Below are 25,110 nucleotides of genomic sequence, written 5' to 3'. Positions count from 1 at the left end.
AATTTTTTTATTCTTCAGTCATTTCAATGTACTTTAAAACGTATTTTTCTAAGCTAAATTTCCACTATAAATTCACCCGAACCGTCTGGGCGTGTAATGAGAACTGTCAGTTAGCTATGATTGACAGACCGTTCCCGTTACCATAGCTACCCCATGATACGCTCTCTCTTTGGGAGACTGATTTTCACAAGCTAGCTAGCTTAGTAGTATATCAGTATCGACAGATAGCTAAGTAAGACGTTGACTTGTATCCATTACAATTTTGCTATCTAGCTAGCCAGTTAGATAAAGCACAACTATACGTCTCATAAAAGCGAACTAGCAAGCTAACGTTATCGATAACATTGCCTTATGAAAGCAACCTCCTAGCTAGCTAAGTAGCTAGCTAGCTAAATGAATTAACCAGAAATAATCTAAGGAACTCTAATTTAAGTGAACCTAACGTTAGTCAAATATTTGCATTGTCTGACAGCAGATTCTTTACGGGCGTGGAAATAGGAGTGGTTACTGTATTCGTGACGTAGAAAATGACAACTTCTCACCGGTTGAAAATGGGACGATGAATTTAAAACGCATATTTCTCCAAAAATACAGAACGGACATATTTAATACTTTGCTCATTGTGTTTCTTCAATGCCTCTTGTGCAAACAGCCCATAAAACAGAGAAAGTGTGAAAATCACCATGGTACTCCTTTAATAACCGCAACATAAATATTCAGATGTTTTATAACTGACAGTTCCATGACATGCTGGATCAAAATGTCACGATCATTTCACTCATGATATACGTGCATATGACACATATGCCAGCATCTGCTTCTGTGTGAACTAGAGTTATGTTCCCACTGATGCAACTCATTGTCAAATTATGTATTTTTTTGGAATCAACAATAATATTTTACCAAATCAATATCAATATTCCACTATCATGTCTGTTCCTGACCCAGCTGACCATGCATATGCTACAAATATTATTCCAAACAGTAACAGCATTTATATCTGAGTCAGTTTTGTGTGTGTGGTGCTTGTTGTGCAGATACACAGTAATGCTGACTTTCTGTTGGATCCTCTGTGTAGATTGAGTCTGCTGATGCCTGTCTGATCCTGGCTAATAAATACTGTGCAGATCCTGATGCTGAAGACGCCTCCAATATCATGAGGTTAGAAGACGGCACTGCTCTTATTTAAAATGGCACTGAGCTTATGAGGCATTTATAGACACACTGGGCTTATGAGGCATTTATAACTACACTGAGGTTATGAGGCATTTATAACTACACTGGGCTTATGAAGCATGTATAACTACACTGCTGTTATGAAGCATGTATAACTACACTGAGCTTATGAAGCATTTATAACTACACTGAGCTTATGAAGCATGTATAACTACACTGAGCTTATGAAGCATTTATAACTACACTGATTATGTAAGAGAGTGAGAACAAAAGTACACTGTGTTTGTGGGGTGTTTTAACTGCAGTGGTCTTAAGCTGGTCTTTTGAAGCTACAGGGGATTTTTCTCTGTGAAGCAGAGTTAATCTGAAGACCATCTCTTGAGTAAACCCACTGATGCCTGTCTCTGATTTCATAGGGTCATCTCCATCAAGAATTATCATCCAAAGATACGAATTATCACTCAGATGCTACAGTACCACAATAAGGTAGGAGGGGAAAGCCCGCTTCTTAATACTTCACTCTAGTGTAGTTATTAAAGGCAATGAGTGATTTATTCTTTGAATTGTAGTTTGAATATAATGTTTAAGATTATTGATACTGTTACATCATCTCAGAAGTAATTTCAGAGTAATCAAGTTTGTTTATTTGACATCCTCTAGTATTACACAGGTAAAAGTGTGACGTGCTTACAGTAAGTGTTAGCTGAGTCGGAAGCCTTATATGAAAACATTTCAAATGCTTTTTCCCCTCTGTGTTATTCATGTTAGTTGTACTACCAATAATGGTTATTCTCCAGACTTGAGACGCTGCAGTTTATGGACTTGTTTAGATTTGTTTATATTTTTCTTTGTCAAAATCTTTTTGGAAGTTGGGATAGGAAGTTAGCATGTCTTTCTCTCCCCCCACCCCCCCGCTACCCAAAGAGCTTGGAATGGGGGTTGTTGACAGTAGGTTTAGGGAACGCTGTTCGATTAGAGACAGGCGTAACCTGCTCTGCGCTGTGACGCTAGGCCCATCTGCTGAACATTCCGAGCTGGAACTGGAAGGAGGGGGACGATGCCATCTGCCTGGCCGAGCTGAAGGCTGGGTTCATCGCCCAGAGCTGCCTGGCCCAGGGTCTCTCCACCATGCTGGCCAACCTCTTCTCCATGAGGTCCTACATCAAGGTGAGTTCATCCTCAGTGCACAACCTCTTCTCTACGAGGTCCTACATCAAGGTGAGCTCATCCTCAGTGCACAACCTCTTCTCCATGAGGTCCTACATCAAGGTGAGGTCATCCTCAGTGCACAACCTCTTCTCCATGAGGTCCTACATCAAGGCGAGGTCATCCTCAGTGCACACTGGGCCCTGGGGCCCACCGAGCCGTGGGGTCTGCCCAGCTCTGGTTCCTCACTTGGACGATTCCATCACTCATTAATCACCTGCCTTAACCTGTCAATGTTCAATCAAAAGCCTGTTCGACGTGCTGTTCCTCAGTAAATCATCCTCTGGGCTCACAGTCCTGTTTTGGCCACATCCCTCGTTCCATGGCAATGGTTCTGTCATTGTTAAAAAGTCATTTATATGCTCTATATTGGGTTTGCTTTTGTCTTTCATTGCTCTGATAGAGCAGGTTGAACCATGTGTCCGAATATAAATCAGACCCCATCTGTAATGAAGATTATTTTGGTGTTGTAGTCATCTGAAGTAAAGTTGCCCGTGGAAATGCTTTTTCTTATCAGTATGAATGATGGTTCTGGAGAATTGTGTGCTTAATTGGTGCCAAAGTAAATGAATGTCCGCACTGTAGTATACACACCAGGGGAGGCTTCTGAATTACAGAAGTTTGCAGTGTTATCATCTTTTCACCACGTTATTGCTTTCACAGCAAAATGCAGCCAAGTAGGGACACAGCAGCTAGACAATAACACGCATGATTAGACAATGACATGAAACTCAATGCACCATCGTGGTTGTATGCCTTGGTTATATATCTTGGTTATGATGTTTGGTTATTTTTCTTGGTTATTTGTCCTGCTTACATCTTTGTTATAGTACTTTGCTGAAGCTGCTGTTTATAAAGAAAAGGCTTGTGCTTTTCAACCCTGGAATTGAGGGCAACCAAAATATAATAATGAAGATGATAAAAGCAGTAGCCCTGAATGCTTTGGTTTTAAATGCACTGTTTATGAAGAGTTCAGATAAAGACTCAACCGTAAGGAAGTGGAGGATTTCAGCATTTTCTTAATCATTGATGGGCTTTGCCGTTAGTCTTAAACTTCAGATTATACAAACTATGGTGGTTATTTTATTTGAGTTCAGTATTATTATGCTGTAAAACCAGGAGTCAGCACAGTGGGTTGTGCAGGGAAGTTGAAAGGTTTATTTGGGCCCTATTAAATTTCCAAGCTAATGGTCAAAGGCAGCAATGCAAACTGTGCTACAAGTGTGAATATTTTTAACATCATATAAAATGACCTTTCTTTGTATGTAGCACCATGATGACTGAATCAAAATGCAGGCCCCATATATTGATGTATAATTACAGTCCAGTGAATGTCTGTGTTGGTCCTGTGAATTGCCAAGGTCAAAAACTCAAGGAAAAAAAACAAAGAAAGAAAAAATGAAAGTCAGATAAATCCAAAAGGGCATAAACCCGTCGGTATTTACTGTAAACCGCTGTTTAAAAATATTTCTGAAAGGTTTAGGCCCTGGTCAGCTTAACCCCCCTTGTCAGCTTAACCCAATTTAAAGTCTTTGGTTCATTACACACGAGTTTGCAGTGCTGTGAATCGTGCAGACTGAAAGCTCAATCTGTAATTTAAGACAAACAGAAAACCAAGATGTTTTATTTGACGTGTACCATTTTCGGTTTTTACGAGATAATGGGCACGTATTGAATCTTTTATTTAACTTTTGGCCACCAATCAGACAGATTGACTTGAGCCAAGATGAATTATAACATGCAATTAATATAGGGGAAATTTTGACCATGGGACAGGTTAAGGGGCACCCCTACATGCATTGATGCACGATTAAATATATCCTATAATTATGACTTCTCTTCCCAAAGTCTTGGCACTTCCTCGAATATGGAGATGGACAGACACCCGCAGTAGATGTTCTTACTTTTCAGAACTTTCATAATTGAGATACTATTTTGGATCCAGTAAAATGCTGTCTGTCATCGCAAGGCTCAATTTAGATGTGGCTATGATACTGCACTGTCAAAACTGTGACCAATGTGTCCTTCCATAGAGGGGTGATTAAAAATAATGGCCAGGTCAAATACACAGAAGTAGTACTTTTATTTTTAAATCGACCTAAAAACAGGATCATACACTTACGAAATATCAGAAGGAAGGATTAAACTCAAAGCTCTTGGAGTGAAGTTCTGGATTAAACTCAAAGCTCTCTGAGTTCTTGTAGTCATCGTAACGTGTTTGATTTCTTCCGACACACATCCTTATATACCTGGGCTATCTAATGACAAACATATGCAGTCCTAAAAAAATTATTATCTTAACACATACTGTATAATTTAATATGTTCAGGAAACTATTTCCATACCATGGTTTTTATGTCATTTTGGAATGCAATAATTGAATGTGATGTATTTGGCCATTTTTAGACTGTCTGTGCCCTAATTTACATAACGTGAAGCATTCACAGGTTTTACCAGCTGAAAGTGTGACCTGTTTCAGTTTGCATTTGTGCCTGAGTGATCATGAAGAGCTTGCTATTGAAGGTGTAGCTGCGTGAGCTACTTCTGGCTTCCTATCCTGAGTCTGTTTTTAGTAGGTAGTTTAAAGTTTGTTATCTGAGGTTTGACTGTATTAACTGTATCATCTAATGTATTATCAACTAAATGTTTTAGGCCATTATGCAATAGTAATACGTAGTGAAGTACTACACCATTTTGAGCGATAGTACTGCCATTTTACAGAATCGATCATGATATCTGCAGAACATTGGTGCTTTATTTCACAGTGCATGTACATGTTGATGCATCTATGTGTCTCCTGTGACTTATGAACTCGTTGGGAAGTATTGAGTTTTAAACCTTCTCTTTTCTAGATCGAAGAGGACACATGGCAGAAATATTATCTGGAAGGAGTAGCCAATGAAATGTACACAGAGTACCTGTCTAGTGCCTTCGTAGGCCTGTCGTTTCCTATGGTTTGTGAGTAAGTGCGCTGCCTTTATTCTCCATTTCATCCATGAGAATGAATGTGCTACAGTAGATCAGACTGTGTTTAATAGAGTTACTATGTTTGAAGTTGCCCCTCATTTCTAATACTATCACAATGATTACACCTACGATTAATATACCCAGTGAAGTTTTTTGAGGTCAGAAGCTGGTGAAACTCAGGTGAGGCGTTCAGGTTAGAACCCGGCATTAGGTGAACAGTGAAAGCTTTCCAGGCAGCTGGGATGTAGCCTGGCTATAAAATCAGTGCTCTGGGTGTGAACTGAGCTAAAATGGGGTTAAACTAGTCTGTTTATGTCAGAACGTCTCTCAGCCTATATTCCCACCCCTCTAGACGTCTACATTGCGGCTTTTTCTCACTGTATCTCTACCATTTCAGTGCCTGTTTCTGTTCTCCTAGTACTGCAGCTGCTGGTTATGGCACTAGTACATTAGTTAGTACTGATAATGGCAGTCAAATAGACTGTCTGTCAAATCTGACATTTTAAAGAGAGGTCAGGGTTCATTGGGCATTACAGAGCAATAATTAGCTCAGTGTTTGGTCTGACAACTGAACACAGTAAATTCAGCCTGTATTGTTTTATATACATTCCAGTCCTATTTGCATTATTACAACAGTGACTCAAATGTAATATTTATTTCAGTGGTGAATTACATGGTCTTAATAATGATAAAGTGCACGTTCTGAGTGTTGTTTTAATGTGAATTACAGTTTTTAACCATGTTTGTGCCTCAGATTGTGCTATGTGAAGCTGAAGCTTTTGTTGATAGCCATTGAGTACAAGTCAGAACAAAGAGAAAGCAGGTGAGAACTGCCCTGGTCTTCCTTTTTAAAACTGTTCTTAAATTTCTCTCACTACGGAAAAATATTGATGGTAAAACTGTTGAGCAATCAAATCATTTGAATTTTGTGATTTCTTTCCTATTTCACATTTCTCAAGAATTATATTGTCTACATCATTCTCTAATTCAATTTTCTGTTATTAAATAATATGATATGAATGATGCATATATTTTTTATTTTACCATTTTAGGAAATTTCTAAACTGTTTTCTTCTGTCATAAATTTAATCTTGAATGAATTACAGTAAATTGAAAGATTAGTTTAAATTCAAGACAACCGTTAAGGAACTGTTATCAGACTTAATGTGATTCCTTTCTAAAAACAATCCCAGTGAAAGACCTCCTGTGATCTGAATTTTAAAGTGTACGGCAGAGCTTGTTTTAACATGCAGTCCACCTTAAACCAGACGATAACGACCAGCCTATAATCGCACGGAAACCCTGAGCGGCCGCCAGCTAACGACTGGCTAGCGGTATTTCCCAAAGTTCACTGCAACCCTATTTGTGGGCAGTCTGCTCCCTGGGCTCTATTTAACGCACAGTCAGCGAAGACAGATTTTCAGATTTTTCCAATTTTCTGTAATTTATCAGCACAAACTTACACGGTGCTGTGGGTAGTATTTATCTCTGGGCTGAAGATGTGGCAAAGAGAAAGGTTCCACAGTCTCTTTAAAGGGACATTACACTTTGGTATAATACAGTGTTGTGGAGCTGAAGCCCATTGTGCGATGCATTGTGTTTGCATTGCATGAATACAGCCGACAACCGTTCCTCCAGGTTTTCAGGTTCCCAATTCACTCCCATTCATTTTCACGACCTCACCAAAGTTAATCGTTCAGGACGGGCACAGCTGAAGTCGCCAGTATTCACGTAATGCAAATACAATGGGGTAAGCTCCACCAAATTAATTGCGTTATACCAAAGTGAAATATCCCTTTAACAAGACTGTGGAACCTTTCTCTTTTATAACCCTTAGGAAAGTCGATTTTTTTCAACACGCCCGTTTCAGGAGTTCTGGCCTCTCCTCACCCCAGTGATTTTGACCTGCTCTGCGTCATCGTAGAAACAGAGTCCCAGGAGTTACGCTGTCCTCATTAATAGTGTTCCTGTGACATTTTGTTGACTACATATTGAACCATGATAACTATTGACATGAAGTACTGTGTCTCAGCAACCTTCAGCTGCTACACCCCCTCTCATTGCGCGCGTGCGGTCTCTCTGTGTAGAGCTCCTGTCGGAATGCAGCTGTTCTGTTGCCATGGTATCTGCGCAGGGTTCTGAGTGTGTGTCGCACAGATTGGGAGTGTCAGTCTCTGCCTGTATTCCTCCTGTGGTGTCGTCCCTGATTGGCTGATGTTGTGAGAGGACCTGGGTCCCGCTCATCATTCAGAGCTCCATCCTGTCACTGTGCTGTGGGATGTGTGTCAAGCACACTGACACCTCGTAGGGTTAATGCCGCTGTTTTGGGTTTTATTTATTTATTCATTTATTTACAGTTTATCATAAAGAATAACATTCTTTTTGCAATTCAGGCATTTTTCAATTCAGAATTTACAAACACTGTGCATGCTAAAATCATCCCATTTTCCATTTTATTAAATATATCTTGCATATGCATGATCTTTTAATAGTCATTAACAGACACATGCATATGTACAGTATATCCATAACCCAAACACCACATTTTATTTTCACTATTTATTTCACTATCTCTACCACTTTTTTTCTCTGGCTTTTTCCATTTTAACTCCTTCACTGCCAATTTGCTTCTGGAAATTATTTACTGACATTTTTTGTAGGGGAGGGTGGGGACTGCATATTTAAACATTTCATAATGTGTCACAAACTGAAGTGCCTTTTCCACTCTCTTAAATTAAATGGAGCAAAACTGAGCTGTAATTGTTGGGCGCAGCTATTATACAGTTTCTTCTGTTTTACATTTTTCTTAAGTAAGAATGGACACCCATTACACCATAGTGAAAAGGTTTAAATGGTTGTGATTGGCGGAAGTAGTAATTTCCTTTGCTTCCTTGGTTTCCTGTAAAATGGCTGTTATTTTAATGATGTAATTTCCTGCTAGCTGCCTTATTGTCTTATTTGGGAGGGACAGTGGCCCCCTTATGCTGCTTCAGTGGGACAGGGTGTATCCCTGCCTCTTGCCCAATGTATGCTGGGATAGACCTTTGCAACCCTGCCCAGGAATAAGCGGCTTAGATAATGGATGGATGCAGGGATATTATTTTTGTGGTTTTGTCAGTTAGTGCTTTTGGACGGCAAGGGTGCACAAAGTTGGCGGATCACTTCAATCAATCAATCAATTTTTATTTGTATAGCGCTTTGTCTCAAAGAGTAAGACACTTCAGGTCTGTTTATATCACATCACACAGCTTATCAGAGCAGAGACTACCCCCCCTTGACCATTATTTAGCTTGCTGATGTCCCTGATGGTCACAAATATACTGCCTTGTGTGGCTTCTAAATTACAAATGTAACAGCAAAGTGACGGGACAAACGAGAGTGAAAATCCTGACCTCACTTCACGGGCCTGGCCTGAAACGAGGAACACTGGAGCACACTTTGCCCAGGGCAAGAACACTGGAGCACACTTTGCCCAGGGCAAGAACACTGGAGCACACTTTGCCCAGGGCAAGAACACTGGAGCACACTTTGCCCAGGGCAAGAACACTGGAGCACAATTTGCCCAGGGCGAAAGGCACTGTTTAATTAACAGGGTTGGACAACTTCAGTGGGGAAATTATTATTATTATTTTTTTAAATTAATGCCATTGTTTGGTCAAAACTACCATAGGCACTTCTCTGACACTTATAAAATGTCTCCTCTTACTTTATGTTCATAATCTCATGCAAGTGTTTGATTTTGGATTTTTTTGTTTCTTGTTGTTCACAGAAGCCGAAAGCGGTATGCCTTCTTCATTGTCTTACCTACCGAGCTCAGATCCATCCTCACTGCTTTAGATCCTCCGGGCCTAAATGACAGGATAATCACCCCTGACCCCTCACCCCTGACCCCTCACCCCTGATCCCTCTCTCATTTATCTTTACAAATAGGCCTAATGCACTAACTTCTTTGCAGGCAGAGAGAGAGTAGTATATTTTTACTCTTGTCTTTGGTGCTTGCCGTTGGTACACCCAGGCTGATAGGCCTCTCCATGTTGACTTCCTGTTTGGTTTGTCACCCTCTGTCTGCCTTATTTACTTATTTATTTCTCTCTTGGTTTTTCTCCAGTGTCCGTCAGCTGTTAATGTGTGCATTTCTTTGTCCAGACTAATTTTTTGTTTCCTTCCTGGTGTTGCTGTTTGTCTTCTTTTCGCAATCAAAAAAAGTACTTCATGTTCTTATAGTTTCATTTCACATATCGAAGCCAAGAAAATTAAATAATCTTTAATATTTGTTTCTTTCTTTTGTTTTCTTGTAAACATGGACTCAGCAAGGATTGCTTATAATGGCAATTTTTATACATGTTCAGTGCCTCTGTTTTACTAATCCAGTACTCAAAATACAGAACTTCATCATCACTAAAATGGCAAACTTTTGTTCGCATATTTCCTTTCAGTATTTCATGCTTTTTACGTTACCTTCTCATGCTTCTCATGTTAAACATTTCTGCACTAAATGATGTTAAGCATGTGAACAACACCTTTTTGGATACTTTTATATTATCCAAATCTGCTAAATAGTTAAATTTAACACAATACAATTTGTAAAAGTTTCATTCCTGCTCTCCATAACTTATTTTCATACCACGTGTGTGTGTGTTCACAACACACTCTCTCACTCTGTACCCTTAGTGCTTGTGTGTCTTTGAGTAGATGTTTCTTAAAGTGAGGTCACTTCCTGTCAGTTTGGTGTTTAATGATCCAACTGCAGAGAAGTTACTGCAACAGTTAGCATCTACGTAATCTGCTGTGGTTGCCACACGTTTATTTATTGTTTTCTCACACTTGGTAACAGCATGTTTGAATGTACAGTCGTTTGAAATGTGTGAAGTGTGCCTTGTTTCCCACAATTTGAGGTTCTGATAATGACTGGCTTTGCAACTAGTGTAAATTAGAATCCGTTTTCTGTTGTTAAAATTAGTAACATGATCAAGCACCACGTGTACATGCTGACTGTGTCTGGTCTGGTAATCTGTAAAGTGGTGGATATCTCAGATGTGGGGAGCAAGCGTTTGTCTCTGGTGTTGTAGTGTTTTTGGGGATTTTCTCTCTTATTTTATGGCATGCCTGTTGTGTGACTCCCTTGGTGCTCGCAGGGCCATTCGCACTACTCCAAAGCTTTAAACTCTTAATGATAACCAAATGAAATCAATACGGGATTTAAGACACAGGCTTCTTTTAATATTTACATCACCAAAATATATTTTAAATTGATCATTGATTTCTTCAGTTCTTCTAATTGGCTATCTTTTGCGGCTGAAATCTTTGCGGTGGATTGAATTGCCCTTGGGTCGTAGTTTGGTGGTGATGTTTGTGGATCTGTGTAGAGCCCAGCGGAAAGGCCCAGGAAGTGATCAGATAGTGGGAATGTCAGCCAGTTTATTTTGGCTATCGAGGTGTTTGCACGAGCCAATGTGCAGTACAGTATTAGAAATTATTGTTGAGATGCTCACTAATGTAGTCATCTTGGCTGATGAGTTATTTTATTTTTTATATGAGCCTGTATAGGGATGCAAGCAGGGATTTCGGGCTCCATTAAAAGATCTCACATTGGCCCCTACCACCCCAGGAAAGCCCCAGTCAGGGCTCTTGGTGTGACCCCCCTCCCCACGTGTGTGCTTCAGCTCATGCCGCAGTACCAGGCCTCCTCCTCTGGGCTCTCTCAGTACAGACACAGACCTGGAAGATTGTCTGCTCAGTGTCTCAGTCTCTGTCGTTTACAATCATTGATGATTCCTATTAACAGGCAACCATTAATGAGAATGTGTGTGTTGTCCCGTCTCAGTCTAATTAATGGGGAATGATACATTTTTTCAGTATGCGCTCTTATTCCTTTTTGCAGGTAATGAATAATCTAATGATTTGGCTTGCAGAGGCTCCCTTTCAGTTTCCTTTGTGCCATAATGGGAGTTTCTTATAAGGATTCAGAGGACTAGTAATATAATGATAGTGATAATATTTTCTGCGATAGCTAACCACTGTTTCTAATGAAGGGAATGCTATAACTGTACCAAAATTGCGGTAAGCGTCCACATACAAATAAACAAATCACCTTATTTGTCTTAAAATGAACCCTTGTTCCTACATTTTGGACACGCGTCATGTTCTAAACATCTAAAGGTACTTTGTGAAGTCTAGCATTCCTCATCTGGCTTTTCAAAGGCTTTTTGACCGTTCTCAAATTTCACTAGTCATTATAAAATAGTAAAATAGTCATTAGTTGTCTGTTCATTCCTTGGCATTTTCATACTTAAAGTGTAAGTAGAGTATCAGCATTCTATAGCTGTCTGATCCAATTGTGTATTCAAGAGCAGTGACTGAAAGTACTTTGTCACAGCAATTTTAATTCTCTTTTCAGATAATTAAAATTTCCAGTCCTGCGCCTGTGTATTTTGTTTGTATGTGTCTAGCCTGCATACCAGTTTACACGTAACGGTTTTGTGGTGGTACTAACCGTTTCATACCAATAACACCTCACAGCCTTAATGTGCTACAGTATCTTAGTCATCAGTCTCCTTACAGCAAACAAAAGGACAAGAAATCTTTCACAAAATTTTTTTATCTCCGGATAAAGGTTTTATATATTTGTTTGTACCATTCCTCTTGATTAGCGTGTTTGGATGTTAGTGATTAATTGCCAAAGCTAATGAGTAATTATTCTGTGTGTTACATCAGTATTCTTATCAACCCTGGGAACCACGTAAAGATGCAGGAAGGGACGTTAGGATTCTTCATCGCCAGCGATGCCAAAGAAGTAAAGAGGTAAATCTGCCTCCATCTCACATTTTATATCAAATAACCAACCACTGACATATTAATTTTTCTTTTTATTTGCTATATGGAACTTCTGAATATTGAGTATAAGAACTATCAGTACATTTTAGGTAATAACAGTACACTAATGCTGGCCATGATGTATGCATGTATTCTCTGTTTGTAGAGAATCCAGTAAAGATGATTAAGGTGTTGCAGATGAATCCAGGAGGGCTGTTGCAGTTTAAATGAACAGTTTATTCTGCTCCACACACAGTATACCTGGGAGAAATCACAAATGTGCCATATAACTAATGAATGCTTTATCAGCCAAACACCACAGTGGCCAAACGTTTGTGTCTCATTACATTTGTGGGAAGTGAGGACATTGTTGTTTTTTCCTGTCATGATTCTCCTTAGGGCATTTTTCTACTGCAAAGCGTGTCATGATGACATCACAGACCCCAAAAGGATCAAAAAGTGTGGCTGCAAGCGGTGTAAGTGTGCCTTCGTTCCCGTGCCGACGGTCGTCATGGCGACCTGTTTGTGATCGCTTCACTTCAGCAGCAGCCTGTGTGGAATATTTCAGCAGTCACAGTACATGTGAAACTTGCATTTAAACGTACATGAATAATTTGTCTAAAAAAAAAAGTGAATGTTTATTTCTGGGGAATGTGTTTTATTTTGCCTTTTTCCAGTTTAAAATCTTCACAGATGTTAGTTGGCAGTGTTTGGTTCAGTTGATCTGTAATATGCTTGACTGTGTGAGAGCATGCTAGGACATGTATGTCACCTAGCAGAGGTCATGCACATTTTTTATTTTATTTTTTCTTGTGGTTTCCTTTACAGGAATGCAATGACTAAATTTTGTAAATACACAGACTTTTGTAAAAATCAAAGGATACAGATTGAGCAGGAGCAAAAAAATATATTTTTTCATAAGGATTGTAGTGAAGGGTTTGGAAATGGCCAGAATACTGATAAGGAATGACTTTAAAGGGATAGTTTACTTTTGTGTGCACTTTCTTGGTGCATGTTTTTTTATTGTTCTGACAGTTTGTCTGTGTGATGAAGGTTGTTTTCGGTATTTACAGAAGTTTCGAGCATCCTGCTGGCTTTGCAGTGGCTTGTATTGGGCATTTGGGGGTTTGCGGTTCAAAGCCAGAAAATACACAGCAGACTCCGGTGCAGCTTGTACTGCAGCATTATGGCTCCAGAGATTGTTTGTGTGAATATTACCCGATTATTCTTCAGAAATTATGTTCAATCTTATTTTCAGCTGGAACTGCTTCCTGTGGTACATGCAACCTGAGACCACTGCCCTCAAGGAAAGAAGTACCGACACAATATAAAAACTGATATTTATGATTATAATTGTGAACAAATTGTTATAAAATTGATCTGTTCCTATGTAGGGCCTCAGGAAACATAACGTCCCTGTACAAGCTGCTTTCAAAACCCCAAATGCCCCTGTACCCACCACTGTAAATCATCAGAAACTTCTGGGAATTTCTAAAATGTCCTTCCTTGCACATCCCAACTGTACAGAGCAATCGAAAACATGCCAACAAAACTGAAATAATGTTTTTTTTTTTTAAAAAGAGCCAGAAAGTGAGCTGTCCCTTTAAGAGGCAGCCGCTCGCTAACGATGCAGTGTCAGACGGATATAGAGCTGGACTGACGTGATTGGCAGCTCTTCAGGACAGCACTGTCAGTTTGTGTGAATATGGCGGGAATGGGCGAAGCTCCGCCTCTCAGAGTAATTGGGTCACAGATCAAGCACCCCGCTGGCCTGTCCCGTCTGCACTGCCACCCACATCACCACCAGGCCCACTAGAGTCAGTTGGATTTGCTGGTTCAGTGCTAAAGTCGTTGCAGTGCATTTAGACATATTCCAGGCAGTGCAGATGCATTAATTACTTATTGAGACAGTTTCACAGACACAGATTGAGCCCAGTCCTGGACTAGATTCAGTTCTGAGGGGTGATTCACCATACAGAACTGAATTTAGTCCAGGACTAAGCTTAACCAGTGTCTGTGAGACCAGCCCACAGTATAGTCATTTTGATCATTTTTTGACGGGAGAAAGAGCTGCTGATGGAGGTGCTCTGGTTTTAACTGGATCATAATTACTCCTAAATAACAGCTAGAGGTAGAGTACAGGCTTAATATTTCTGACCTTGAGTTCAGATGTAGAACTGGTAAAATGGGGTGAGATTAGTAATCAGCAGTTGATGAAACAAAGCTGAAAATTAGCACGTGAGATCAGTTTTTCAGCGTTTATGAAAAGACAGACATTTTTTCTTTTCTATAAGAGGTAGTAACACCAGAACTCCAGTGTGACATTGTGGTTACGTGACCTAAACAAACACTTGTCCAAACCGGTTAACCACAAAATGAATGATTTAAAAAAATGCATCAGTAAAGTTCAAGGACAATTACTTTAAGAGCTTTATGCAGACAATTTGCAGAACTACAGAATTTCAAGCATTGCTCATAAGAAACCTCTGGCATATGAATTTTTTGTGAAATATAAAATTCATATGCCGGAGGTTTCTTAATGCCACGTTATATTGGTTTTATTTATTTATTTTTTTTACTGTGAACTGTTTCTTAACCCCAAATTTATACTTTGATTTGAAGTAATGTTAATGTCATCGGTGATGTCTGCAAAGATGTGGATGGTCTTGCAAAGAGATGTCAGTTCCATTACTGCTCTGGAAAATCTGTTTCCTCCTTTTCTTATGACCGTTGACGTACTTTTGATGTTTTGATATGTTTTGTTTTTGTCCTCGCTGCCTTGGAATTCTCCACTATGTTTTAACTTCTGACTGGTAGTGATATATTGTGAGTAAAAGCAGGTTCCCCTTTGACCAGAGTACAGTGCTCCACTGTCTTTCCTCCACAGATAGCTTCTGTAAATGTTGCATGTACCAGTGTACTGTAGCCTCTGCATCCTCACCCCTCATCTCTACCCTGTCTTCAGATCAGAAAGATTCAGGCTTAATTATGAGAACAGATTAAGTAACATTGTGTATGTTAGAAGGAACATTAGTCACATATAAGTCAGTTTCATTTTTAATTAGATTGCAGACACGCCCCCCAGCTGTGCTTCTTTCAAAGGGAAGCCTGAAAGTGATTATAGAAGCCCCCATTATACCCGCTGCCCCAGAGCACCATGGGAAGGATATCAGAGCAGAACGTGGCGACAGTGTTGAGATGCACAGCTCAGCTTCAGGAGCATTCATGTCAGATTCGACTGAACAGAGGAGGGGAGAAGAGAAAACGCGACTCCAGCCACTTATACCCACCCGCCTGCCGCCTGAGCTCATTTCACCAGCTGCTGTCCTTTTGCAACGGAGGAAAAAAAACGTTCAGTGGGAAGTTCATCAGATCTTCAGCCTTTAATGCGCGGTGCCGTCGCCACACAGTCAGACAGTCGGGTGTTCCCGTCCGCCTCGCGCCTCTCCCCGCCCGGGTTACAGCGCCGAGCTTCTCCTCTGTACGCGCGCGTCTCCCGCACTCCGCAAATTTAAATGTCCCCGTTCCCGTTTCAGTTCCCGATCGTACCCGAGCCCGTTTTGCTCGCTGCCTCTAAGTCTGTTCCTGTAAGGCTTACCGTGTCGCGGCTGAACGCGCGCCGCTGTGTGGAGACCTGCCACTAGATGTCCTCATAGCTCTTTTGCTGTTGTGTGAAATCCGAAATGAGCACTGATCTCCTCAGATACCTGCATGCAGGAATGCGACCAACAGAACGTGTTATTTAATGTGTTAATGTAGCTACTCAGAGTGCGTTAACTTTAGAAATTTTCCTAACTACAGAAGGACTTTATTTGGGTCAGTTTTCGTTTTTATGTGGGTGATTTTGATTTGTAGACTTTTTTTTCTAGTTATTATGCAAGACTACATAGCATTTACATTAAGCGTTAACGTTAAGTCTGAAAACATGTCATTTATATATCAGCTAGACCGGTTCCAAGCTGGTCCAAAGATGTGTGTGTTGGGTGTTTGCGTAGGGTTTCTCTTAATAAGTGTAACTGTAAGTGTAAAACTATCACAAAATACGCAATCTGGATTTATCTCATTTTAAAAAGCATAGCTTTATTTAATGTAATGTTTATTTGTGGTGCCATTAATGACCTTTTGTACTGTAATTACAAATGGGGAAGAGTGACACAGTACAGTGTATTTAAATTATTTTGTGAAAGTGAAAGCAGATCATTCAGTATACAGTAGTATGGGCCTACTTTGTTATTTGCTCTTTGTTATGTGGGACATCTGGATTTACAAAAGCATAACTCTGTCAGGATCAACTGTCCTTAAGTATTTTACAATCGTCAAGGTCCAAGTTTTCTTTCCGCTTGAAACACGGCAGAATATTTCCCATTACTTTATTAGTACATTATGTGAATTGTGGCCTTTTTGAGGAAACAGAACGTCAGTTCGATTGCGTTTCATCCTGGTTTCCCTACTTTGTATTTCTTTTGGGGGATCATTTTTGACATGTTGATTAGTTGTACTTTGCCGAAGTGGCGTGGTCTCATGTTTGGTCAGTCGATGTTTCTGCTGATGGCATTCCTGCTGGATAAGGTTACGCTTTACCCCGAGGGCTCAGTGCAGAGTTTGGTATGACATCATTTAAATCACGTCCAATCACTCGGTCTCGTGTTTCATATCCCTTTGTGTTTTTCGGACTAACATTGCGAACATGCTGCACTCCTAACGAATGCAGATTAATTACTGCAGTAGTCGGTGCAGCATGATCTCTTGCCGTTCGTGTCTGATTGCTTACGCTGTCTGATCCCCAGAACAGTTTGATTTGTTTCTTTTGTCATTAAGAATCGATCTGCCTTTCTGCATGCCGATAGCCACCAGTCCCAGCTATTATGCATGGTTTTCTATAAACAACAGTCCCAGAGGTCTTTGTTTTGGAGCCATTTTTCTCGAAGCCCTTTCTCTCCAGAGCGGGGCACTTAAATTGTCCACTTAATTTGGGTTCATTTTTACAAATAGCATTTAGAAAAGCCCACGGTCTCCCCAGATTGCATTTCTTAAAAGTGCCAGACTCCATTACAGCTGGCTTGCAAAGTGCCACCGGGCCTGGGACTGTTACCCCCCACCGCCCCCACCACCCCCCCACTGCCCCCACCCCCCCAAACCCCAAACCCCCCCCGCCCCCACCAGCATGGCGGAAATTGGCGGCTGTGCTGCTTCACTGCAAGCCCAACCCCCCCCCCCCCCCGCTCTGAGAGGCGCACTGACACCTGCTCGTCTACACCAGTAAACCCTCTACACCTGAGACTGCACACCTGAGACTGCACCAGCACACCCCTACACACCTGAGACTACACCAGTAAACCGTCTACACCTGAGACTATACCAGTACACCCCCTACACACCTGAGACTATACCAGTACACCCCCTACACACCTGAGACTATACCAGTACATCCCCTACACACCTGATACTATACCAGTACACCCCCTACACACCTGAGACTACACCAGTACACCCCCTACACACCTGAGACTGCACACCTGAGACTATACCAGTACACCCCTGCACACCTGAGACTATACCAGTACACCCCCTACACACCTGAGACTGCACACCTGAGACTATACCAGTACACCCCCTACACACCTGATACTATACCAGTACACCCCCTACACTCCTGAGACTACACCAGTACACCCCCTACACACCTGATACTACACCAGTACACCCCTACACACCTGAGACTACACCAGTACACTGTCTACACCTGAGACTATACCAGTACACAGTCTACACACCTGAGAGTACACCAGTTAAGTGACTTATCTGGGACTTATTTATGAAAAACTAAGATTATAAATCATATTTGCTTTAATGTTGAAGTAATAGTCTATATTTTGACGTGAAAGGTCATCAAGTCCACCTTGGTGGAAGTATTCGGTGAACAGCAGAAAAAGTACTGCCCTGTACGTCTAACTAAATATGTTCACAGGGTTTTTAAAATCACAGGACTTTTAATTTATTGGTTTAAATGAGAACATTGTAAAAGACTTTGAGTGGTACAGTATGATGTTTAAAAGACGCATGCTTCACACAATCACACACACACACAGTTTTATCTACAGTCACTAGTCACACACACAAAGCCTTTCCTGCTTCTTCTCTCAGAGCTCTCCTCAAGAGCTTTTCGGTTCTGAGATGCAGAGGTTGCACATCAGCAGTATATACAGTACATCATATACACAAGAGCTTGCATGGGAGCATCATGTACAGTATGTCAGTTAGGTGAGGCTTTGAAATGAGGGTAAAGCCGCTCTGGACTGTGAACCCCAGTACCGGAGCGTTGGAAGGTCTGTAGGGGGCTGCTCTGAAACAGCTGAGGGGTAGAGTAGGGTGGAAAGCACCATGTGCCACAGCCGCTGCATGACGGACACAGGTACGTGATCCAGGATGTCCTGGAATGTTCCGGAAAGAGGAATGGAATAAAACAGGGTTTGCTGCTGAAGACATCACTCATCCATCCCAGAATTCCCTCCCCGCCCACCCCAGCCATGTTTGACCGAGAATAACACGAGCGGCTTTGGAACACAGAGCTTGACCTTGGAGATCTCCTGCCGGCCCAAACCAAGTAATTGGCAGATAAAATTGGAAACCTTTTTTGATTGGGGGGAAAAAAAGCAACAATAGTGTTATTGTTTTCTCAACAGTCTTGAGAATTCGATGACCCACAGTGAAGTTCCAGAGAAAGCCTAATTCTGATCGGAAGGTTATGTGCACAGTAAACTCCTGATAAATGCAGCATAACTGCCATATAAGTCAAATAGTCCCTGTGTTGCACACACAACATTCATAAGGTGCCAGCTGTCCACTGCGCAGTGAAATTGAGTATGCAGCTGTATCAGGTTTGTGATCACAGGCAGTGGACAGCTGTCAGGTTGTGATTGACTTCATTAAGTCGATCACTTCAGTCACAGTCTCTCTCTGTGCAAAATGTGTCTGCAGAGGCGTGACTGAGGCAGTGAGTCTTCAGCCCGGGGCAGCCGCGGGTGTTTACCCCGCTGTGCTCTCCCGCGTGCCTGTATCTCCCCCAGGGTGCGGTCTGTCAGCTCTCTGTGCCTAAAGCTCGGTCTTCGTCCTGTGAAGTAGCACTCCGACCTCCCTGGTTTGGATATTGCCTTGTCATTAACCTGCTTTTCCTCTCCTCTCACCCAAAACACAACTGTAGCCAAGATGTCCATCTCCAAAAGAATGAGGCTGGCATGTTGTTTTGATTGCGGCCGTTGCGATCGAGACTGCGCGTGCATGTCAGGCAGTGTACATAGTAACGTGGACACCCCCCCGAGAGCCTACCCGCTTTCCTCTGTCTCTGTAAATGAAACCAGTTTACGTGCCTGTAAGTTTGACCACCAACACATGTCCTTCCATGTCTGTGTCGTGTGTGTGTGTGTGCGTGCGTGTCTGTGTACATACGTGTGCGTGACGTCCTCCATGTGCTCCGTGTCGTGTTGTCGTGAATCCATGATTTGTGTTCCTCTGGCTGTTTTAAATGGCTGTCTTTGCTGTCTGTCTTCCCCACTCCCTCCTTTTCCGTCTTCCTATCGTAATTATTATTATTATTATTATTATTACCGTGGTTGTTGTGGGATATGGTTTCTTGGTAATGGTGCTGTGGCTTCCTATAGGTGGTAGGTCTGTGCTGAGCATGCTGTATGATATTAGAACACGTGTCGTGCCCGTGGTTTTTCAAGTTGGTGTTCGATGTGAATACTGTTCAAATCAAGTGTATGATGAAAGTCAATGAATATTTTGGTGAAGGTAATTACTGTGTTGGGTATTGTATCACTAAATGGTTTTTCAAGTCTTTTCAGGTCTGGGAAACTAACTGTTTTTCTGTTCTGTTTTTTATTTTGTTTTGCTTTCCTCTAAAAAACCACTTCAAGCTCACTGGATTTACTGCCAAGGGTTTATGGCTACACAGGTTGCATGGTGATAGATTTTAAAGTCTATTTAAGATCATTTGCCATGTTGTGTGGAGAAAAAAAAGTGTTTACATCTTTACATAGACCTGGCAAAACCAGGCAGCCTGTGGAAGTGGTGTTGGTAGGCCAGTAGGGGGCAGTCTTTTGGACTAAGCAGAAAACCAATGCTCCAGTGCTGTGGCAGGGACACAGGGCTGTGGGGGATGCTGTCTTTCAGAAGAGATGGTAAACCTCCTTAAAAACTGTAAGGAAGAGAAAGGGATCTCCTGGTGCTCTTGCCAAATTTCCGATCTGGCCCTCTCCATTGATCAGACTCACACCCAGAGTGTTCTGCTGTAAAATGATGCCCTTGTTTCCAGCACGTTGGTAGTGCACGTGGGTAGTGCACGTTGGTAGTGGATCGTTCCCCTGGACACATGTACTGTTAGGGGTCTGTGGAAAGGGGTTGCATAAATGCAGTTTGGTTTGTAAGTGTTCCTGTTTTTACTTCTGCATTTAGTGAGAGTTTGTCACACATGGGCGAAATCGCTGAGGGGTAACACACTGCACATAAATATATGGTTTTTTTTGTCGTTTTCACTGTAGTGTGTGTTACATTTACACTACACTATACTTGCTCAGTTCTCTCTGAACTGTACACTGCAAAAATAGGTTTCTGATTTATTTTTGCTAAATTATTTTCATGAGACAGGTTTCTTTGAGTGTAGTCTTATGAGTACTATCAAAGCAAGGTCAACCCTATTTCCTCTTGAGCAATCTACGGCCTTTTTAAAGACCAGCCCACATTAGCGTCAAACGCGGGATCGTAAGTTTGGCACTGGGGTTTATGTTCCCTGGACACCCGCTACAGGTCATTACAGGTCATTACAGCGTTACTGAGCTTGCTTTTCTTATCATGGCTTGTTACAGACAATCCGGGTGACCGATGTGCATTCTGCCCTTGTTTTTTCACGCTATATATTGGGCATGTCCTGTCTTATTTTCAGTCAGGTTTACATGCACCACTGTGTGCGTCTCAGAAGTTTTACAGTAGTGGTATAATTATTCAAAATGCCCTCTCATGAATACCTTACTTTGTTTCCTTCCCTGGTTATTTCATAACTGCACTAATTTTTTTCTTTGAAATATGATTAGTCAGACTCGTTGAGAACATTCTGCTGTACTGTGGATGGTTAAATAGCGCTTACATGTTGGGATCTTATTCGCTTCTTGAGTTTGTTTTTATCATTTCTTAAATCTCTACATCTGCCATTTTGCCCCTGGTATTTCAGACTTGAAAAGGTGCAGAAACAAAGGCAGCGTATTTGTTTAGTCTTTGAAGTGAGATTTGTGAAAACTAAACGCCTCTTATTCCAGCATACCAAACGTGCTGTGTCATTATGGGAGGGCAGAGGTTACTGGAAAGCTGAGATGTAGAATGAGATGGAAGATATTTAGAAGCAGAAGAAGTCCGCTGTTCAGACAGCACTTGTCATCCTGTGGAATCATTTGTGTTGAAAAGAAAGCGTTATTCTGCTGTGCAGTATGACAGAACGACAGATTTAGCTGTAGCTAATGCCATTCCTTTGTGTACAGTAATGCTTTGGTATTTGAGCTATTCTTAACCAATATGCTGATGCTGGATGATGAAACTGTTGAGTTCACTCCTTCATGCCACGAAAGGCCAAGCAGAGTTGTTATGAAACTCAGATTCACTGAAAGCAGACACTGATGTCTTCTGACAGGACGCGTTTCTGAAAATACTGTTTGACAGGAGTCAGGAAAGAGCAAGGTGGCTGATTCTTTTTTGTTTTGTTTTGTTTTGTCGGTGTTTGATTGCATGGACTGTTTAATCTTCTGAGCAATCTGAAGAATGCTGTGGCATTGTTCCTGCATATTCTAACTTACAGTAACCGCTATTAGAGACAGCTCTGCACAGCCTACTATGGTCTAAGTTTGCCTTTCCCTCAGATTATTACGCACAACTGATCTCTGATCTCTCTGGGCCATTGTGAAAGCTTATTTCCACTTTCCTAATCGCACGTTGTCCCTGGCCCTTGCTGAACACTGAGCACGCTCTATGAGGGGAAGTCTCTTTTTAAATTTTGTTGCCCCTGTCCATTAAAGCATTACTTAATAAATTCATTGTTTCTTCATCCTCCATTCCTTTACATTTTCTTCATCCTTCAGGAACTTTTCAAAAGCTCCCTTCCAGTTCTTCCTCCTGACCTTCTTCCTCCATTTTTTTATTTTCTGTCCTAAACATTACAAGTCTCTCCCCTTTCATAACTTGTCATTTATCTTTCCATTTTTCTCAGCTAAAAATATCTTTAATGGATTTATCCGACCAAGTAAGTTTGTTTCGTTGTTCTCCACCCTTTTTGCACTTCCTGCTTCTGCCCTCAGCAGCACCTCATTGGTCAAGTTGCCCTATCATGTGACCCTTTGGCTTTTTTTAAGCTATGCAGTGATAAGCTTTCACCCTAAATCATTGCTGGCTGATGTGCATTAATAGTTGTCTCGAATGACAGATTGTGTAGTGAATGAGTAATTTTGGCTAATGTCTGTCAATTTCTGCACTAACCATGAAAATGTATATATGCTGTACATGGATGTATGCTGGCATGAGTATGTAAGAGAGGCTAAATCAGAAGCAGATGTAATTCTAAGTGCATAATGTCAGTCCTTAGCGTTGGTCTATGAGAAAATTAGAAAAGAGTTTGTAGTATGTTTTCAATTTTCTACAGAAATATGTGTTGTAGTGTTGCTCCCAGTAGATGGTGCTACAGCTCTAGGTAAGCAAGAAGCCTAAGGAGATACGTACTGTATGTACAGTCTGAAGTGGATTTACACTTGGGTAAACCCTTTACTGTTCCTCCATTTTGTAACGGGTATTCTACATGGAGACAGAACATATGCCATCTGTTTGACATTACTGTAAGTATATAAATCCATGAACAAAAATGTATTTTGTTCATGGATTTATAACAAAATACAATGGCATTGAGGTAGTTTATAGATGGATGTCACATTAAAATGATTAATTTCCTTGCTTAAGTCATTCTTTTTACGGTTCTTTGGCGTCGACTATCATGTGATTTTCTATGAGAAATGTAACAAAACAATTCCAAAAAGGAATGCAAAAACAAGTCAGACCACCAAATGTTGATATTTGAAAACATTCGTAAGAGTAAAGAGTCATTATTAGCTTGTGAAGCATACTCTTTCATACGCCTTTTTTTTCTTATTCTTGTAAAAATGATTTCATAGAGAAATGCTTTTAAAGGAATCCTGTAGCGATGAAGTCCTTTTGGGTGAAGGGAATGAGAGGGTCTCGCTGCGGTTTTAACAGGAAGGGAACGCTGGGCTTGACAGGTTGCTGGCACTTGATAAGAAATGGATTACAGACTTGTCATTCCGTTTGTGCTCTCGGAAGAGACAGTTGGCGTCTGGATTATTCTGGATCCACGGTGGACCTGCCACGCTGCGTGTTCTCAAAATAATACTGCACGTGTTTGACAAGGGCCGGATGAATCCAGGAGCTATCAGCGCGGAGGTCTGAGCCTATCCAGTATCTGTCGGTGGAAATAATCATCTCTGTATCGCTCAGAGCCCGTTTTAGAGCTGGAACCGCAGTTAAGTCCACTTAGCTGTTTAACCTCATATTTTATGTAGAGTTCTGTACAGGTTTGAGTGACAGAACTGGCACAGCACAGCATGTGAATCAGCTTAGATGGTCAGTTACAATGATGGAATAAAGTACCTGGGTGTACATTAGGCCTGAAGACTTGTAACTACTCACAATGCGATGTTCCCAGGGACTTATTTCCCTCTGAACTGATTTCCTCATTGTCCTTCTGATTCTCGTTTCCCTCTAAACTGTGACTTTGTTGTTGTTGGGGGAAGCCGAGGTGAATATTTCGGCGCATCCTCTGTCTGTGATTACCCACTGTCTGAGATTACCCAGTGTCTGTGATTACCCAGTGTCTGAGATTACCCACTGTCTGTGATTACCCAGTGTCTGAGATTACCCACTGTCTGTGATTACCCAGTGTCTGAGATTACCCACTGTCTGTGATTAGCAGCTGATTAATGCAGTTGTCTGTGTGAACACTTATAAATGCAGATCACAGATTCTCAGCATGGAGAAAAGCAGAGGGGGTCTGCTCTTGCTTACGTTCTCAGGGTGTCCTCCATCTTAAACTCTTTCTGTGCGACGGCTCATTTCTTTCATTGCCGCTCTGCAAACCGCAGTGCTGGTTTATTTATATATGTCTCTAGTTCTCACTCTGATGTATTCTGTGTTGTCATGACTTTGCTCTCAGTAGAAGCCGAATGGGGAAAAGAACAAGAGTGAGGCTTTAATTAATTCATGTTTATTATGAATAGCAATGCATATGTCATATTGCACATTTCATTTTATGCCGAGTGGTTAAGTGGTGTTTAATAACACTAGGGTGTCATCTTTGATTATCAGAAGTGACAGCTGCTTTTATGGCACGAATGATTGGCTCATTTTCTTTAAATGGTAATTAAATGGAACTGAATTAAATGCATGAAATGGCAAAGATTTATTTTCATTAATATAAATCTGAAGATCTGTTGTGCTCAGTGTTTAACTGACAATGTTTACTTACTTTTGTTTTTTTGTTTAGCTTGATTTCAGAATGTTCATATTTACATATTTGGCGGTGGATATACAGTACTGTTCAAAAGTCTTAGGCACCTGTGAAAAAAATGCTGTACAGCTAAGATGCTTTCAAAAATAATGAAATGAAAGGTTATAAAGAACAGTAAATAGTTAAAAACTAAATAAAATCAATGTTTGGTGTGACCACCCTTTGCCTTTAAAACTACATAAATACTCTTAGGTACACTGTCCTGTAGTTTTATAAGAAAATCGGCTGGTAGGTTGTTCCAAGCATTTTGGAGAACTTGCCACAGTTCTTCTGCAGATGTTGGCTGTTTCGCTTGCTTCTGGCTCTCCAGGTAATCCCAGAGACCCTTGATCAAG

General features: G+C 41.1%; 1 protein-coding gene across 1 annotated transcript in view; it reads left to right on the top strand.

Moving 5' to 3' along the window:
• kcnma1a (potassium large conductance calcium-activated channel, subfamily M, alpha member 1a) overlaps positions 1 to 25,110 on the top strand; it is a 175,964-nt gene that overhangs the window by 115,244 nt on the left and 35,610 nt on the right. Inside the window, exons 12-20 of the mRNA XM_064318108.1 lie at positions 1,079 to 1,161; positions 1,593 to 1,662; positions 2,188 to 2,343; positions 5,235 to 5,344; positions 6,104 to 6,172; positions 9,119 to 9,130; positions 12,064 to 12,150; positions 12,562 to 12,638; positions 14,980 to 14,988. Of these exons, the coding sequence (XP_064174178.1) occupies positions 1,079 to 1,161; positions 1,593 to 1,662; positions 2,188 to 2,343; positions 5,235 to 5,344; positions 6,104 to 6,172; positions 9,119 to 9,130; positions 12,064 to 12,150; positions 12,562 to 12,638; positions 14,980 to 14,988 (673 nt within the window). The remainder of the gene's footprint in view (positions 1 to 1,078; positions 1,162 to 1,592; positions 1,663 to 2,187; positions 2,344 to 5,234; positions 5,345 to 6,103; positions 6,173 to 9,118; positions 9,131 to 12,063; positions 12,151 to 12,561; positions 12,639 to 14,979; positions 14,989 to 25,110) is intronic.

This window comes from Anguilla rostrata, chromosome 18 (genome assembly GCF_018555375.3).
Source record: "Anguilla rostrata isolate EN2019 chromosome 18, ASM1855537v3, whole genome shotgun sequence".
Lineage (NCBI taxonomy): Eukaryota > Metazoa > Chordata > Actinopteri > Anguilliformes > Anguillidae > Anguilla > Anguilla rostrata.
The sequence above is the reverse complement of the archived record's forward strand: the minus strand, read 5'-3'. Positions and strand labels throughout refer to the sequence as shown.